This window comes from Chelonoidis abingdonii, chromosome 9, assembly GCF_003597395.2.
Source record: "Chelonoidis abingdonii isolate Lonesome George chromosome 9, CheloAbing_2.0, whole genome shotgun sequence".
Classification (NCBI taxonomy): domain Eukaryota; kingdom Metazoa; phylum Chordata; order Testudines; family Testudinidae; genus Chelonoidis; species Chelonoidis abingdonii.
This window is the reverse complement of record NC_133777.1, coordinates 5,999,732-6,011,462: the sequence shown is the minus strand read 5'-3', so window position 1 is coordinate 6,011,462 and position 11,731 is coordinate 5,999,732. Positions and strand designations below refer to the sequence as shown.

At 43.9% G+C, this 11,731-nt stretch overlaps 1 protein-coding gene across 2 annotated transcripts; it reads right to left on the bottom strand.

Moving 5' to 3' along the window:
- Positions 1-478: 478 nt before the first annotated feature.
- Positions 479-11,379, bottom strand: B9D1 (B9 domain containing 1). Of its 2 annotated transcripts, XM_032762729.2 has the most exons (7): positions 11,255-11,379; positions 10,792-10,860; positions 9,263-9,374; positions 8,480-8,576; positions 7,787-7,849; positions 2,732-2,799; positions 479-2,540 (listed from the first exon to the last, which is right to left on the bottom strand). In XM_032762729.2, the coding sequence occupies exons 1-7, from the start codon at positions 11,321-11,323 to the stop codon at positions 2,404-2,406; spliced, it is 615 nt and encodes a 204-aa protein (XP_032618620.1). In that variant the 5' UTR covers positions 11,324-11,379; the 3' UTR covers positions 479-2,403. The 2 variants fall into 2 exon arrangements, with proteins under 2 accessions (XP_032618620.1, XP_032618621.1); XM_032762730.2 differs by lacking the exon at positions 10,792-10,860 and having other exon boundaries at positions 2,308-2,540.
- Positions 11,380-11,731: the final 352 nt, after the last annotated feature.

Genomic DNA, 11,731 nt, shown 5'->3' with positions numbered 1-11,731 from the left:
CATGTATCCACAATGCCCTATAGTGTTGGATGCGAATAAACTCCTTGTATCACTGTGGGAGTGAAGTTTGGACTTTTTCCTCAGTTTAATAGGGTACCATGCATGGAAGCATCACGCAGTTTTGCTCTAATTGGACAGGGATATTAAATCATTTCAAGTTAGTAAAAATCTCCAGTGTATTATATTTCACTTGTGCTACATTATTTCTCTCTGCTTTTCAAACGCTTCAAATCTGGTCTACCAAGGTACTTATATGGCTACACTCACCATTGTAACCGAGTAGGTATTTAAAAAAAACTCAACAATCTCTCTTTCTCCTACAGCAGCCAATAAACAGGAAAAATAGTCTGATTAATTTGAGCTCAGTTGTGGCTTTGTTGTAGAACAGCTAATTATAATGGGTGTTAGTGTTATCATTCAAAAAGCACAATGAAGATAGAGAACAAGAGCTAATGTATGAAAAATAATTTGTACACCACATATTTGTAAAATCATTTATAAAAGTACAAAATGATTAAGGAACAGAGCAAAATTCCAAGGTGCTTTACAAGATCTTCATCATTTATATATACAAAGCACAGTGTTCGTAGTGTACAGCTTTACATACATAAGGAATTCTAGTACTCAAAATAGCACGCTTTATTTAATATTACTATGGATGTGCAGTGGTTCAAAATTTGTTTTTCTTTGTGCTTGTTTTTCCAAAAGATTTTTAATGTATCTGTGACTTATAAACAGGGTGAAATAATATTAAGTCTGGTCTTCTCATGGTATTTGAAGTCAAAATGTGCAAACCATGTACCCAAATATAGTCTCTCAAATTGACTAAATAATCACGTCTCGCTATGGATTTAAGTTCTGTAGTTTGGACACAAAGGATGGTGGAAAGATCATAAGACGACTAGAGCTTGTGTTACTTTGGACCAATAAATGGTTCCCTTAAGGAAAAAAAAGCACACAAAAGACAAAAAATATAAATATTGAGCTATTTGGGTTTATTCGACCCAAATGCAGAGCTCTAATATCAGCTTAGCTGAGAGTCACGTGAAAGGTCAGGGAAGGTAGGACATTCAGGGTTTGTCTACATTGCAGTAAAAAACCCGCAGCACTGAGTCTCAGCAGCCGGGTTGACTGATTCAGGCTTGGGCTGCAGGGCTAACATTGGCAGCGTAGATGTTTGGGCTCAGTCCGGCACCTGGGCTCTGAGACCCACACCTCCCTTGCAGGGTCTCAGAACCAGGACTCCAGCCCGAACCCAAACATCTACGCAGCAATCTTATAGTCCCGCAGCACAAGTCAGCTCACCTAGGCCAGCTGCGGCCTTGCCCACTGCTCTTTTACTGCAGTGTAGACATAGCCTTGGAATGAAGGCCTTTCTTTGTACCCTCAAACTGCAGCCAGCTGAGAAGAGTGTGTTAGCTTTGGAGCTGTTGCCATGTACTGTAACAAGAAACAACATTACGACAATTTCTAAGGTTATCCAAACAGTGAGGAAAACCTTCATAAATCAAACTGGAAATTCAGCACGTTATTTTCCTTACTGTGTTTGTTGGCTACTAAAAGCCATGGTATAGGACCCATCTAAACAATTACCTGCCTCACAGCCTATCCTGGACTGCCATTAGAATGCTGGATTTGTGAGAGCACGCTCATTTCACTGCCATCATCACAGAGTTATTACTTAGCTTACTGTGGAATCAAGCAAAGGGAAAAGCTGGGCTAAGAGGACAAGGGGAGAAGTACCTTCAGCAATAACAAAGAAAATGCACAAATTCCAGAAAGTTGCATAACCAGGAAGAGATGGCTCTGACTGCTACTCCCGGCAATCCCTTATAGCAGAGGGGATCTGTAACAGGGTGGGCCAGAGGATTCCCCATTGCTTATGGCTGAGTGCACGTCCTGTTTACTCAGGCTGTGCGCTCTTTTCCAGATCCTCACACCGAGATCTATTTCTCCCTCAATAGCTGCACTTAAATCTCAAATGAGAGGTAAATGCATGAAGCAAGGGGATATTAAACACCTAACTCTCTGTGAATTCCCCCCCCGCAAAAAACCCACTTTTTTGTTGCTTTTGCAGAAGAATGTGCATGAATGTGCCACTGAAATGTTCTCTGATTCCCTTCCTTTTGGAAGGTATTGCAATTTGAATTTCCCACTACCACTTCAAAATCATTAGTAAACAATTTTAGGCCTGCATTGGTGTTTGGAATATATGAAACCATTTTTTAAAAACAAATGTAAACTGGCTATTCGTTAACTAAAAAATGTACAAAAGGTTATGATAGAAAGGTATTTTGCAACACACACCTTATGGCTTGAGCTTTCATATTCAAATAGAAAATCAGTACAAGTATGGAGTTTGCCTCCCATGTGTGCCTTTGAAAATTCCCCCCCGCCCATCATTTAATGGTTATGAATCCCATCTGTAAGAGACACAGAATGCATGTCTGACGGGCTTACGTCATAGCCCAGTTTCTTCATGTCTTTCGTCACCACATTGAAGGAAATAGTCACAAAGCCTTGGGATCGCACCGTGATCACTAGAAATAGGAGGACAACACCATTAGCCAGTAAAGCTGGTTGAACAGTCATTAGATATCCCACAGAATACCAGGACCTGGTGTTCTCAATATGCTCAATTAACCTCCTAAAGCATTAACAAGAAACGGACTGGCCAAGATCCGGTCCATAGTCATAGAGGAGTTAGAGACAGTAATTCCTGATCATTTACCTTCTCGGCCTTCTCCCTGCGCTACCACTTTTGGGTCAGTGAACTCTGGATGTCTTCCCATAAGCCAACTTGGAGAAGGAGAAAAGAAAACAGCTCAATGATGTGTCATACTTGGTAGCATTTAGAATTGTTATAAGGAAGGTTCATCGTATGCACTGAAATAAAAGAAATATATGTTTCCCCCTGTTCATAGCAGGAATTTTTAAAGCTTGATATATTTTTTCCCTTGCTTCTTATCTACTTTGATCAAAGATAAATGTCACTTCTGGATTATTGACCAGTTTTCCTTTTTTCCTAATTTCACCTACATTCTATTAAATTTAAAAAGCGACAAAGAGTCCTGTGGCACCTTATAGACTAACAGAGGTATTGGAGCATAAGCTTTCATGGGCAAATACCCACTCGTCACACGTTAAGTTTTAGTTATTTCCGAGTGAGGGAGGGTCAGTTTACCTCAAAGATATTTTAATAACCTAATTTTAAGGATCTGGATTGGGGGGACCTAAAAGCTATAACAAATACATGTTGGACAGGGAAAAAGTTATGTCCAGGAGTCCTCATTCAGGAGAAATTTGTGCAAGTATATGCTTCACCATTCCTTTATAGATAGTCCTTTGGGTGGGAGGCCTACAGAAAACAAAAACCTTTGGCTAACTTATTTACAGCAGTATTTTAAGACTAATTTAAGGACAGATTGCGATACACCTGCTCACACTGAACACTGAATGCAATGCAAGTCCTTCTGTTGACTTCACTGAGCACTGGATCAGGCACATTGAGTAATATCTTATGCTGCAAGAATTCCCATTGAAATGAATGGGACAACTTACTTGTGGAGTACGGTACCGTTGAGATGTCTATGATTCTATTACAATCTGATTGTTAAAGATTAGCATGCTAAAACTAGGAAGTGTTTACTCAGTGGAAGTTCTTTGAATAACCACAGTAAACCAGGGTTTAAATTTGCCCACAGATCACAAATTAAAATAAGTCCTACCACCACTGGTTCTATTTTAGCTGCCCCATAAAGGAAACACTCCATCACTGAAATATTATGAAATGCTTTCCTGCCTCCCCTCCTGATTCCTTCACTCATATTTAAAATCCCTATTATCTATCGCATTTCTACGCTATTCTACCATAGTATATTGTGTTAGAAATTGCACTGAGTGTGCCATAATAAGCCAATAGAAGGTTAAAAAGCTGCCCAGACTTTGGGAAGAATTCCTGTTTTTCTTTCTTTAATATACATATCTGAGGCAGTACAGTTTGTTCTCTGGTGCCAGAAGTTTTCATCTGGCAAAAAGAGAAGTAGTTGCAGTGCTGTCATGATTATACTACATTAATGTGTTTATTAAAACATACAGAGGCTAACCTGCCTTACCTGATTACAACTCCCTCTCTTTAAACTCAGCTATATTTCTGCTACTTTACATCTCAACTCCACGTTATGCACTACTAAACTGCTTAACCTATTCAACAAACAGCCCAAATCATTCCACAAGGTGTTTCTATCCTGCACGGCTGGTATATTTCAATCTCTATTGTCAGAGGCATTAAAACAGCTGAATTTAACTCAGGATCCTGAGATATTTCACAAACAAACTCTGGGACTCTATAAAATGTTTTCCCTCTGGGCCACTGCTTTTAATACAGATGGACAAATCTGCTGAAATGTTCAATTAACTCAGAGAAAAGTTACTTCTGGAGTATGAATGATGGAATCTTCACTACGAAAGACTAGAGGGTATTCAGCCAATATGTGTGGCCCTTTCCCGCACAAGGAGGAAGAGACTAGTGGATAATTCAGTTTAGAACAATTCTGAAGAACAGGCAGACCAAATCTGGATTCACTGCACAATGCAGTGTCAAGATCAGCTGTACATAACCTCAAGGAGCCATTTCTTTAACAGAGGTGCAAAAAGCCATACCAAATTGCATGTACCATGCAAAAGTTAATATAAGTTAATCAGAACAGAAAGTTTATAACAGGAGCAGTAGTATTGGGGCTCAAGAAACCTTTAACGGTCCCACTTCATCACTAGTTTCAAGAAGCCAAATTCTGTCAACGTACTAATCATCTACAGCTTGTTTCAATGTGTAATTTCCATCCACCACAGTTGGTCAGTAGCACAAATTCAGAATTAACTAGCTGGAGTGAGAGTGAATATGAGTTTTTTCAGCAATCAATGCATCATCATCAGGATGTCACCTGACAATTTACTAAAATATAATAAAAGAGCCATCTGCAGCACAAGGATCAATGGCTACTGATTGAATGCATCTTGCCCTCTGATTTTATTGCACAAAATGTAATATAGTTACTAAAACAGATTAGATTTTTAAGTGGATAAGGTGCACAGTAGCCAAGCATATTGTAGATCAGGGGTCAGCAATCTTTCAGAAGTGGTGTGTTGAGTTTTCATTTAGATTCACAGACTCATAGGTCAGAAGGGACCAATATGATCATCTAGTCTGACCTCCTGCACAAAGCAGGCCACAGAACCCTACCCATCCACTTCTATAACAACCCCTAACCTATGTCCGAGTTATTAAGTCTTCAAATTGGGTTTGAAGACCTCAAGCTGCAGAGATTCCACCAGCAAGCGACCCATGCCCCACGCTGCAGAGGAAGGTGAAAAACCTCCAGGGCTTAGAAGATCTCTTTCTCTAAGTCTATAATATATACTAAGCTATTGTTGTATGTAAGTAAATAAGGTTTTCAAAATGTTTAAGAAACTTCATTTAAAATTAATTAAAAATGCAGAGCCCCCCAAAGCGGGCCAGGACCTGGGCATTGTGAGTGCCACTGAAAATCAAATCGCGTGCCGCCTTCAGCACATGTGCCATACTGGTTGCCTACCCCTGTTGTAGATTGTTACAGCATGTACACTGTTAGTCTAGTGCAGGATCGCAACGCTCGATATGGCCGTGGCTGATAACGGACAATAAGCCACTGTAGGCGGGCATGGGCCGGTTTGGTTTTTACCTGCAGTCAATCTGGCGGGCTGGGCCGGTTTGTTTACCTGCAGCATCCGCAGGTTCAGCCAATCGCAGCTCCCACTGGCCACGGTTTGCCGTTCCAGGCCAATTGGGGCTGCGGGAAGGGTGGCCAGCACATCCCTCGACCTGCCCTTCCCGCAGCCCCCATTGGGAGAGAGAAAATTTGGATTCTAATGACAGTCTTGACACTGTATGATGAAGGACAAGTCTTGTAGTCCCCCTGTGTCTTAGATTTCCACAACTGTAAAATGGGACAAATTATTGCCATTGCATGGAATTTTCAAAAGCGTGTAAGTGACTGTCAATGAGACTTGTACTTCCAAGTAACTCAAGAGTTTTTTTTTAAATTCAACCCGTTCTTTACAAATGGAGGCTGATTTCCATAGCTGCCTAATGGACTTCAATGCCCAAGTCCCCTTCAATTAAATAATAATTTCTAGCTCTCATCATCATAATTTTATCACCACTTGTCATGAGCAGATCTCAAAGTGTTTTATAAAGGAGATAAGCATCATTACCCCAATTTTACAGATGGGGAAATTGAGACACAGAGGTGAAATGACTTGCTCAAGGTCACAGGTGCCAACTTCCCATCTGCCCCGTGGCTGCTCGACTCCCCCTGCCCCTGCCCCACCCTCACCCCAAGTCCACCCCCTTCCCCCAAGTCCCCGCCTCTTTACCGCCTCCTCACCTGAGCGTGCCACATCCCCACTTCTCTCTCTCCCCCCTCCGCTTCTTCCCCCCGGAAAGCCCTAAGAGTCACCAAACATCTGTTAGGTGGTGGGAGGGAAGTGCTGGGAGGGGGAGGAGCAATGACGCGGCACGCTCAGGGGAGGAGGCGGCGAGCAGGGGGTGGGTACTGGGGAAGGTTGGCTGCCAGTGGGTGCGGAGCACCCGCTAATTTTTCCCCGTGGGTGTCCAGCCCCGCAGCACCCATGGAGTCAGTGCCTATGCCCAAGGTCACCCAGCACTCCAGTGGCCAAGTCAGGAACAGAACCTAGGTTCCTGAGTCCCAGTCCGGTGCTCTACCCACTAGGTCACACTGCTGCCTAAACCAGAGCTACTTGGACAGGACTCAGATGTGCGCAAAGACATCCTAATGGGTTTCAGGACTAACTCCTTAACCATGTGCTCACTGCAGCTGGATATGGGATGTCCTATTTTCTACAATCATTTTCTGTGAAGCTCAAGGTCTCCATCAGTTCTGGCTCTTAAATACTGAGATTTTATGACAGGATGAAGGGAAAAATATGAGAGAGAAAAACAATAAAAATTCATGTATAGAGGTAAAAGAGGCAGTTACTGTTCAAGAAAAAGAACTGATTACAACCAATAAATTCAGACACTCATTCTTAGAACGTAAAAATGTCCCTTGTGGAACAGTCCAATTATATTTTTAAAACATATTATGCTGTACTTAACATTCTGCATCCTCATAATGATTGTTTTCATTATGGAGTAATTCCTGCAGCAGATGTTGCTGAATTACATGAAGAAAGATAAGTGTAATACTAGTGAAATCTATTCTAGAAAGAAATGAATGTGTTTACTTCAATTCTACATAGGAAGCCAGTTTGCTTTGAACTCTTACTCGCACAATTTCATCAGTGTCAATGTTTTCTTTTGGAAGCTTCAGAGAATAGAAGGGAACGTGTGGTTGTTTGCCTTTGCTATCATTTGGTGGCTACTTTTTAAAAAGACATAGCTCTATCTTGGCAGCAATATTGCAAGTGCTTTTCAAATTCACACTTTCAAATCCATGGATAACAAAAAGGAAGAAGTTATAGAGCATTACTCCAAGCAGACTGCTAATGTTAAATTTTAGAGTAAGGCTTTGATGGATAAAGCCACATTGTCCATGAAACTCATAGGATTGTCTTTAACCTTAAAAAAACTCACAAGTGCGTGCACATACTGAGTAGTCAGAAATCTAAGACATAGGGGGACTACAAGACTTGTCCTTCATCATGCAGTGTCAAGACTGTCATTAGAATCCAAATTAAAACAAAAATGTCCTTTCCCATGTTACTAATAACACTTTTGGATTATTACCTTGTAATTTTTTGCAGCTTAGACGTGGATTCTGGAACAAACATAGGAATGGTTCTTCTATGACTGAAATGGAATTGATAAAGAGAGAGAACTTATTGATGAAATAAACCTAATGCCAATTTCCAACACTCCTGTATTTACTATGATAACGAAAGTCCAAATACAGATTTAAAAAATGTGAGACATCCACAAGTAACTTGTAAGTAATGAACTCAAACTTTCCCATGAGCAGCTTGCATGGGGAACTTGCAAAGGGCACAGGAGAGAGGCCAGCTAGGGGAGCACCTTCAAACCCTAAGTGGTGCAGTCCCCCCGACAGACATGACAGTGCTGAAGTGAAGACTTGCAGGCCCAGATCCTCCAAGGCATTTAGGTGCCTACCTCCCACTGAAAGCAATAGGGGTTTGGTGCCTCAATCGCTTTGAGGATCTGGGCCAGTTTGTTCAACTGCCCTCCCCCATACACAAATTAAAACTAAACCTGCACTGAATAAAAAGCAACAAGGCTCAGGTCCAATGACCAAGGCTTGTGTCAGAGAATAGATTCCATACCTGTGGTGTAAGCAAGTTATAGAGACACTTGGGGGGCACTTACTTTGGCTCTGATTATTTTACTTTAGAAAAGAGGGAGCTGAGTTCAAATTGTATTTGGGAGGAACATTTGAAACCAAAATAATAACCATCATTAACCCACCTTCCAGGTGTGAACGGAACATGAACAGCTCCATAACCTCGGACGACATCATTTCCAAAAAGATCAGGTCCATAGACACTTACCACTATTTGTGGCCCTTAAAAAGAAAATAGGAGTTAATATAAGGGCAAGGACAAGGAAGGGCATGGATATAGCCCTATAATTTCTTAAACTCATTTCTAATTTACTGTTATTTAACATTACCTGAAAGCAAGTGTCAAGAACTGCAGGGACAAAAATGTATTTATTTACCTGTATTAGGGAACTAAAAGCCAGTGGGTATAAGAAAGCAAACAGTGCTAACTGTATTATTGAATTAGTGTAAAGCTTTCTGGTTTCTAAGAAAGAGTCTAACTCAGGAAAGGTAATATTAAAAGATTAAAAGAAATATGGTACCCCTCAGAGTGCACAGAATCTATTCTAAGCAAGTTTAATTGCCAGAAATGATAAAGGGGGAGCCCACAGTAATTTCATCTTGGGAAACTTCAAAATATGAATTGCCTAAAAGTACCATCAAGAGAAAACACAAACTGGACTCAATAGAACAAAAGTCAAAAATTAATCTGTAATGTTGGGCTTCCCTTCATTCACAAGGCAAAAGGTGACATGCAGAACCATGCATATTTGTGACTCTCCAACAATTGCTGGGCATACTCTCCCTTATCCAGAAGGTCATACCAGCATATGCTATGAAGATGCAAAGGACTCAGCCTACCATTCCAGAACTACAATCTTCATGTACTAAATACCTGTATTCAGCCATACATCTTTGTGGTTACTTACAGCCAGAGGGGTTGGTACTTTTAAAGGTGATGTCAATTGGAAAATTCCACACAAGGGCTTGCTGTGCATCTCTGTTTTTAGAGGTGATCTGAGATATTCCCTCTTCCAAACCCTAAAACAAGAGCTTACATATTGTACAAATACAAGCTGCTTCTATTTACTCACATTACAGAGTGGAAAGTGCATATGCTTTTAGTGAATATAAAACTTCTTTGCCTGTTTACAGACAGACCACCAGGGCCAAGTTCCAGACCCTGCCCCAAAGAGCTTACATTTTTAATAACCAAAGCTCCTTACCTTCAATTTGTACATACAATATTTTGCATGTGCAAATGCAGGGTTGGGCAAACAAATTGATGCAAAATTAAACCCATTTAAAATCTGACCCTTATTCCTACTAATTTGCAAGTAGCTAATCTTATCAACATTTATGAAGAACATTGACTGCATTCATAATAACTAAAAGAAGTGTTTTGAATATGTAAACCACAAAATAAAGAATAAGTATAACTAAACCCACAACACACAGCACATACACAGCACTCTAGTTTTTCAAAGCACTGTACCAACATTAAAAGATCTCTGCACTTCCTCTGTGAAGTGAAGAAGGAATAATTCATCTCATTTTCTAAACGAGGGAATAATAAAACACAGAAAAGTGAAATGACTTGCTCAAAATTCAGTGGCAGAGATGATATTAGAGTTTAGGATATATTCCCAAGGCTGTGCTCCGTTCACTAGACCAGTGGTTCTCAGCCAGAAGTCTGGGGCCGCCGGGTGGGCCGCGAACAGGTTTCAGGGGTCCGCCAAGCTGGCCCAGTGTTAAACTCACTGGGGCCCAGATCAGAAAGCCAAAGCCCTGCCATGTGGGGCTGAAGTCCAGGGCCCTGAACCCTGCCACCTGGGGCTGAAGTTGAAGCCTGAGCAACTTAGCTTTGTGAAGCCCCCTGTGTTATGGGGCCCTGGGCAACAGCCTTGCTTGCTACCCCCTGATGCTGGCTCTGGCTTTTATATGAGGGAAAAAAGTAGCTGAGGCACAACTGGGCCGTGGAGATTTTACACCATGTTGGGGGGTGTCTCAGAAAGAATGAGGTTGAGAACCCTTGCACTAGACCACTCCACCTTTCCAAAAGAATAAAGGGAAAAAGACACTTGTAGTCATTGTCCCCCCTTTCCCCCCAAATCCTACTATGTGTATTTCCTGAGTTATTTTCTTTATTCGCGTTAGCGTGGCATCTAGGAGCCCCACTCATGGACCAAGACCCCATTGTGCTAGGTGCTGTACAAACACAGAACATGCGTCTGACGAAGTGGGTATTCACCCACGCAAGCTCACGCTCCAAAGCGTCTGTTAGTCTATAAGGTGCCACAGGATTCTCTGCTGCAAACACAGAAGCGAGTCCCTGCCCCCGGGGGCTCACATTTCCAATACCCACAAGCCTATGGGATTTGGGGGCAGGCTCCATGAGAGGCGGAGGGGGAAAGGCAGAGCCAAGGGCAGACGCAGCGGGCGCCAGAGGGGCTCTTACCGTGGTGGGGGCCCAGTCGTGGCCGTAGGCGAAGCAGTACTTGCAGTAGAGCTCGTCAAACTCTGGGAACTGGGGAAGAAAGGGGAGAGCAGGTTAGTGGCCCGGGGGGGCCCCATCCTTTTGCTGCCCTCTACCCCGGCCCGGGGGGGGCTAATGCCCCAGCTCTGGCAGCCTGCTGAGCCGCGGTGCTGGGGACTTGCCATGGGCTCGCCCTGGCACGGAGCAGAGCCAGGGGAGGCGGGCGCCGGGCAATGGCCCCACAAGGGCCCCCATCCCCTCTGGAGACCCCGGTTCGAGGCCTTTCCAGCGCGCCCCTCACCGCGGCCCCCGGCCGCGCTCTCGCCCACAGAGCCTCGTTCCGGGGGGCTGCCAGGGTCCCGCCAGCCGCGCGAGAAGCGGGGCGGGGGAGCCCGGGGAAAAGGGCCTCAGAGACCCCCCGAGGGCCCGGCCGGCCCCCGCGTACCTGGGCGCTTTCGATCTGCCCGTTCACCATGAGCAGAAAGACGGTGGGGGTTGCGGCAGCGGCTGCCATGGCGCCGGGGGCCGATCCCGGCCCGTTGCTAGGGGCCGCTCTCCCAGCCCGCCTTGGATACCAGCCCGGCGGACGGCAGGGCGGCCGGGACAAACTTCCTGCCACGGAGCGCAGCGCGAAGGGGGAGAGGTCAAGTCAAAGGGTAGAACCCTGCCTCTCCAGAAAGGGGAAGGGGTCTCCCATCCCCCACCTCAATAACGCCCCAAAGGGAGCGTTCCCTCCCCAGGAGAACGGGGGTGGTAGCCCTGCAAGGAGAGGGCACCCCCAGTCCCTCACCCCAAACAGAAGGGGAGGTGTGCATGGGGCCCTGGCTACAGCAGGGCAATCTGCACCGAGGCATCCCCCCCCGGCTGTCACCCACAAGGGCAAGCTCAGTGTAAGCGTGTCTCTTTCACCAGCAGAAGCTGG

Coding starts and splice junctions, on each gene's coding strand:
- B9D1 (XM_032762729.2), bottom strand. CDS start 11,323: ATGGCAGCCGCTGCCGCAACCCCCACCGTCTTTCTGCTCATGGTGAAC. Junction 10,861..11,254: donor GGCAGATCGAAAGCGCCCAG/GTACGCGGGGGC, acceptor TTTCTTCCCCAG/TTCCCAGAGTTTGACGAGCT. Junction 2,541..2,731: donor GCAGGGAGAAGGCCGAGAAG/GTAAATGATCAG, acceptor TCCTATTTCTAG/TGATCACGGTGCGATCCCAA.